The sequence below is a fragment of the Ornithodoros turicata genome, chromosome 8 (assembly GCF_037126465.1).
Source record: "Ornithodoros turicata isolate Travis chromosome 8, ASM3712646v1, whole genome shotgun sequence".
Taxonomy (NCBI): Eukaryota; Metazoa; Arthropoda; class Arachnida; order Ixodida; family Argasidae; genus Ornithodoros; species Ornithodoros turicata.
In genome coordinates, this window is record NC_088208.1 from 4,279,433 (window position 1) to 4,286,591 (window position 7,159).

The window sequence follows — 7,159 nt, forward strand, 5'->3', positions numbered from 1 at the left end:
TCCGTGTTAGCTCCTCGAAATAACAGTATACACTCTAAGAAGAAAAAAAAAGAAGGAGTAAAAGGGGGAGTAATTGCAGCTTTTACTCCCCTAGACTGCAATTACTCTCATTTTAGTCCCCTAACCGGACATTTGGTCCCGACCTTTACTCCCCAGGACTGCAAATTGTCACTGAACTTCGCGAATGGCCTCCTGACTGCGACAGTCTACGTCAATATGTGCCCTTGGTCAATTTGATGGCATAAGGCTGTATAACTCAGCCAACGTAGCAATTTTCCAGCCACACAGAGTAAGAAACAGTTAGCGCATCTTTCTTCGCAAATTGTGCCCTATGTATGGCGCAAGATTTGATATATCACTGTTGACGGTTTGGCTTCAACGTATTTTCGTGCATGCACGCGAGTTATGTACCTGGGACTCTTAGAACAGCGCGTGAAATGCAGTCTCCACCCTGTGACATTCATTTACTCCCGTGCGTTTACTCCCGAAAGGGACTATTTTTTGTGGCAATGCATTTAGTCCCCAAAAGGAGTAAAAGTGTAGGAGTAAAGTGTAGGAGTGAAACTTTTGTGACAATTATGAATAGCATATGTGTCACCAAAAAGGGGTACGCCTCTCGTTTTCAACAAATCAAGACAGATAACGATATCATCCGAGATGGTAGTTGGCTAGGAGCGTGCTATGCGGTGAAGTTCATTTCTAAGAGTGTGTGTGCCAACCATTGCCACAAATGATAGGGTTATCGCTTGTGATTGGAAGACAGGGGGAGCCGTACGCCTTTTTATGGCAATTTGGATACATGATAATTGACACAAAAAGGCGTATGCCTCCCTCTCTCCTCGAATCGGGAGCGATAACCCTATCATTCGTGGCAATGGTTGGCGCAGAGCGTGCTATGAGGTGAAGCTTATTTCTAAGAGTGTGTGTGCCAACCATTGCCACAAATGATAGGGTTATCGCTTGTGATTGGAAGACAGGGGGAGCCGTACGCCTTTTTATGGCAATTTGGATACATGATAATTGACACAAAAAGGCGTATGCCTCCCTCTCTCCTCGAATCGGGAGCGATAACCCTATCATTCGTGGCAATGGTTGGCGCAGAGCGTGCTATGAGGTGAAGCTTATTTCTAAGAGTGTGTGTGCCAACCATTGCCACAAATGATAGGGTTATCGCTTGTGATTGGAAGACAGGGGGAGCCGTACGCCTTTTTATGGCAATTTGGATACATGATAATTGACACAAAAAGGCGTATGCCTCCCTCTCTCCTCGAATCGGGAGCGATAACCCTATCATTCGTGGCAATGGTTGGCGCAGAGCGTGCTATGAGGTGAAGCTTATTTCTAAGAGTGTGTGTGCCAACCATTGCCACAAATGATAGGGTTATCGCTTGTGATTGGAAGACAGGGGGAGCCGTACGCCTTTTTATGGCAATTTGGATACATGATAATTGACACAAAAAGGCGTATGCCTCCCTCTCTCCTCGAATCGGGAGCGATAACCCTATCATTCGTGGCAATGGTTGGCGCAGAGCGTGCTATGAGGTGAAGCTTATTTCTAAGAGTGTGTGTGCCAACCATTGCCACAAATGATAGGGTTATCGCTTGTGATTGGAAGACAGGGGGAGCCGTACGCCTTTTTATGGCAATTTGGATACATGATAATTGACACAAAAAGGCGTATGCCTCCCTCTCTCCTCGAATCGGGAGCGATAACCCTATCATTCGTGGCAATGGTTGGCGCAGAGCGTGCTATGAGGTGAAGCTTATTTCTAAGAGTGTGTGTGCCAACCATTGCCACAAATGATAGGGTTATCGCTTGTGATTGGAAGACAGGGGGAGCCGTACGCCTTTTTATGGCAATTTGGATACATGATAATTGACACAAAAAGGCGTATGCCTCCCTCTCTCCTCGAATCGGGAGCGATAACCCTATCATTCGTGGCAATGGTTGGCGCAGAGCGTGCTATGAGGTGAAGCTTATTTCTAAGAGTGTGTGTGCCAACCATTGCCACAAATGATAGGGTTATCGCTTGTGATTGGAAGACAGGGGGAGCCGTACGCCTTTTTATGGCAATTTCGATACATGATAATTGACACAAAAAGGCGTATGCCTCCCTCTCTCCTCGAATCGGGAGCGATAACCCTATCATTCGTGGCAATGGTTGGCGCAGAGCGTGCTATGAGGTGAAGCTTATTTCTAAGAGTGTGTGTGCCAACCATTGCCACAAATGATAGGGTTATCGCTTGTGATTGGAAGACAGGGGGAGCCGTACGCCTTTTTATGGCAATTTGGATACATGATAATTGACACAAAAAGGCGTATGCCTCCCTCTCTCCTCGAATCGGGAGCGATAACCCTATCATTCGTGGCAATGGTTGGCGCAGAGCGTGCTATGAGGTGAAGCTTATTTCTAAGAGTGTGTGTGCCAACCATTGCCACAAATGATAGGGTTATCGCTTGTGATTGGAAGACAGGGGGAGCCGTACGCCTTTTTATGGCAATTTGGATACATGATAATTGACACAAAAAGGCGTATGCCTCCCTCTCTCCTCGAATCGGGAGCGATAACCCTATCATTCGTGGCAATGGTTGGCGCAGAGCGTGCTATGAGGTGAAGCTTATTTCTAAGAGTGTGTGTGCCAACCATTGCCACAAATGATAGGGTTATCGCTTGTGATTGGAAGACAGGGGGAGCCGTACGCCTTTTTATGGCAATTTGGATACATGATAATTGACACAAAAAGGCGTATGCCTCCCTCTCTCCTCGAATCGGGAGCGATAACCCTATCATTCGTGGCAATGGTTGGCGCAGAGCGTGCTATGAGGTGAAGCTTATTTCTACGAGTGTGTGTGCCAACCATTGCCACAAATGATAGGGTTATCGCTTGTGATTGGAAGACAGGAGGAGCCGTACGCCTTTTTATGGCAATTTGGATACATGATAATTGACACAAAAAGGCGTATGCCTCCCTCTCTCCTCGAATCGGGAGCGATAACCCTATCATTCGTGGCAATGGTTGGCGCAGAGCGTGCAATGAGGTGAAGCTTATTTCTACGAGTGTGTGTGCCAACCATTGCCACAAATGATAGGGTTATCGCTTGTGATTGGAAGACAGGAGGAGCCGTACGCCTTTTTATGGCAATTTGGATACATGATAATTGACACAAAAAGGCGTATGCCTCCCTCTCTCCTCGAATCGGGAGCGATAACCCTATCATTCGTGGCAATGGTTGGCGCAGAGCGTGCTATGAGGTGAAGCTTATTTCTACGAGTGTGTGTGCCAACCATTGCCACAAATGATAGGGTTATCGCTTGTGATTGGAAGACAGGGGGAGCCGTACGCCTTTTTATGGCAATTTGGATACATGATAATTGACACAAAAAGGCGTATGCCTCCCTCTCCCCTCGAATCGGGAGCGATAACCCTATCATTCGTGGCAATGGTTGGCGCAGAGCGTGCTATGAGGTGAAGCTTATTACTACGAGTGTGTGTGCCAACCATTGCCACAAATGATAGGGTTATCGCTTGTGATTGGAAGACAGGAGGAGCCGTACGCCTTTTTATGGCAATTTGGATACATGATAATTGACACAAAAAGGCGTATGCCTCCCTCTCTCCTCGAAATGGAAGCGATAACCTTATCATTCGTGGCAATGGTTGGCGCAGAGTGTGCTATGATGTGAAGTTCATTTCTAAGAGTGTGTGCCAACCATTGCCACGAATGATAGGGTTATCGCTTGTGATTGGAAGACAGAGGGAGCCGTACGCCTTTTTATGACAATTTGGATACATGATAATTGACACAAAAAGGCGTATGCCTCCCTCTCTCCTCGAATTGGAAGCGATAACCAACCCAATTGGAAGCGATTGGAAGCAAGACGATCCCACAATGCTTTGCGCAGCGCCGCCGGCCCGACACGCTCGCTCCCGTAGAGAAATGCCGTAGGGGCCTCTCCTTGCTTTCCTACCTCCATGATAGGAGCTATCGCTGTCGTCTGCTACGGTAGTCGTACATACGCTTCTGAGCGTTCAGAATTCAAGTTTCCATCGTCCAATCGTGGCGTGCCGATGAGTAGTGCCCCTGGCGGATCGTGCGGACGGGCTCCTCATAGGTGTTGCATAGGTGTTGCATGACACCTTACTGCCACCCAAAATGGCGTCGAAAACAAACACAGTGAAGCGGGGATTTCGTGACAAAAAAATTTCACAAACTGCCCTGATTTTACGCTGCAAATGTACATCCTCATATAAGTTTATCGGAAATCAGTTTCAACGTATGCTGATCCATCGTTATCTAACTGAAAATAATACGATTCGTCGCCGGTGTTAGGCCTAATGAACACGGCGATCACAACGAAATCATAACAAAAACGGCGATGTGCTGTACAATCTTATATTTAATTGCTAGATTTCATGAACATAAACATTCTTGCCTCTTATATTCGAACTATTCATGTCGATTTGTTTAAAAATCGTACCGACGACAGAATGTGTCCCAGCAGGTAGTTCTCTCGGCAGCGGTACAGCGACGGAAGCAGACGACAAATCCCGACGTGCCTTACGCTCCCTAGGTGGCGTTCATCAAATTTGCACCAAAAATCGACTACTTTTGCATATTGCGAGAGATATCAATTTCAATCCCATCATCCATTTGCCACCCAAAACGGCGCTGCCGATGTTGGATAAGGGGGCAAATAGTGAGGATAGGCTGATTGATAGCGCCCCATATTTCAAGACTTCATTGGTCGGAAAGCTGAAAAAGTGGGTGGAGCTTCGGGTATAGGCACGACCCATTACTGGTCAGACTCTCTTTTACTATACGGCTCTGCCCGGTCCCAGTGCTGTGTATGCCAAAGGGAGTCTGGCCATTGATTGGACTTGCCTATACCTGAAGCTCCACCTACTGTTTGAGATGTCTAGCCAATCACAGGTCGAAATACAGTTATCTGTTATTGCATACGTCTGGTACTTATACGTCACCCTTATTTACAGGGTGCCCCCATTTTGGAGAAACTCGATTGATTCGGATTGGAACGGATACAACTGATGACAGACCAAAACGACGGATTTTGTGACCACTTTTATCAGCGCCATCTGCGTGGAGAGAGGCATGTTGGGAAGGCTCAGAATTGCAGAAAGGTTGCTGGCAGAAGTGATTGACCAGGAGAGAGGTACAACCGCTTCTTCGTAGCAGACGACTGCCGATATAAAGTTTTAAATCACGTAATGTAAGTAGATCGAATCAAAAATGAGGAAATATGTACGTATAAATAAAATGCAATTATATAATGCAAAATCTTGCACGTGAAGGATGTCTTGCTTGCTACTTCCGTGAGATTTTGGTCTTATGTCGGCCTAACGTTAGCGAAGGAACATCCCATTCTCGCAGTAAATAACGATGGCGGAGTGAAAGTTGAATCTTATTTTGCAGATGCGCACATGAGGATATGTGCTAACAGTATGAAATAATAGGTAGTATAGATGAAAATGTTTTGTCACGAAATCTCCGCTTCGCCGTTCCAAGCACCATCCTCCACCTTGGAGAAAATTTGGTGTCATGGCAGCTCCCATGGAAAACGGTAACCAATGAAATGCGCCTAAGAGTGATTGAGAGGTCGAGCCTCCTTTTTAGGCTCCTCCTAATGGCCAGACCCTCTTTGGCATACACGGCACTGCCCGGTCCCGCCCTCTCCCTCTTTCAAACAAGACCACAAGAAGCACATCGTCTGGAACGGCAACTTTTTGGCGATGCATGTCGTCTGCTAAATTCGACGGTGTCGAAGGCAGCGCCAAAGCGGAGGATTCGGCGTGTATGAGGGAGAGCGGTTTGGCGCTCACTTGACAGGCATTGTGTACGTATACAGTGTGTTCGGTGACAGAGTGTCATTAAATTCCTAAAAATAGCTTTGACTTCAGAAAATTAGAAAACTAGCCACTGTGGTGTCGTGGGGAATGAGCAGGCCGACAGCGCCGCAGAAGCAGCACTCTCATATCGGAAACGGACCCGTATTGTTCTGCTGCGAGGAGACCGCCGTTCCATTCTGCGACGCCTAGTGACACCCCTGGCTTCCCGCCAACAGACAACCGACATTCTTCCCCCCTCTATGTTGAACAGAGTTGATCCCACGCTCGCTTTCCGCCCATGCCACGAAACACCTCTCGTCAAGATGCTGCATTAATCCACCGAATGCGCCTCGATGTGGCCGTTACAGCTCAGTGGCGTTACCGCTTGAGGCAAGTTGACTTGTGGACAAGGTGCTGCGCGTCTTGGCAGCTAACGGGCTCGTAGAACGTTTTCATCGGCACCTCAAAGCAGCCATCATGGCGCGAGAAGACCCATCCCGGTGGCACGACTCCCTTCCCCTCGTCCTTCTCGGGATCCGGTCCGCTTGGAAAGAAGATCTCGGGTGCGCGGCTGCTGAGCTCGTTTACGGTACGACTCTTCGCCTTCCGGCCCAGTTTTTCGACAGCCCCTCGCAGGTTCCCGTCGACCCTTCGGTGTACTTGTCCCGCCTCCGTGAGCAGTTCTCAAGGATGCGTCCGACTCCAACACGTGCTCAGCAACCCGGAACAACTTTCGTGTCCCCGCACCTCCGCTCCGCTTCGAAAGTTTTCGTTCGCACGGATGCGGTCCGCAAGTCTCTCCAACCTCCATATTCGGGCCCTTACACCGTCCTGAAGCACGGGCCCAAGCACTTCACCATCGACTTCAACGGGAGACCAGACACCGTATCGATCGAGCGGCTCAAACCTGCTTTTACCGAAGCCGACGTCTCGGCCTCCAGTTTCACATTTGAAGACTACGAGTGACTCCGTCCCTTCTAAGGGGGGGAAGCCTTTGTGGCGAGAAAGAGGAAGTGAGCTCAAGGCTCGCGGCCGAATTAAAATCACGATCAGCTCCGTAGCTGATCTCGTCGCATCTAGACGTCTTTGTTCTGTCCTCCATAGACTCTCCCACCTGCTGCAAGCTGTGGTGCTCTTGAGGATCTGGAGCACATTCTTCTTCATTGCCCTCACTACGAACCTTCCCGAACCACACTCTCCGAGTCTCTTCGTCAGCTGGACTCTCGCCCTTTCTCCCTACCGAAATTGCTTGGTCCCTGGCCCAATCCATCCTAGCAACGCTCTGCGCTCAAAGCTCTTCTGACATTTCTGG

The 7,159-nt window shown here is 48.5% G+C and overlaps 1 protein-coding gene across 1 annotated transcript; it reads left to right on the forward strand.

Annotated features, from left to right (window-relative positions):
- The first annotated feature begins 6,324 nt into the window (after positions 1–6,324).
- On the forward strand, positions 6,325–6,813 carry LOC135366368 (uncharacterized). Its single transcript, XM_064599036.1, has one exon. It carries the CDS (start codon positions 6,325–6,327, stop codon positions 6,811–6,813), a length of 489 nt encoding a protein of 162 aa, XP_064455106.1.
- Positions 6,814–7,159: the final 346 nt, after the last annotated feature.

Bases quoted from the DNA above. Each gene is read 5' to 3' on its own strand.
- LOC135366368 (XM_064599036.1), top strand. From the start codon at position 6,325: ATGGCGCGAGAAGACCCATCCCGGTGGCACGACTCCCTTCCCCTCGTC.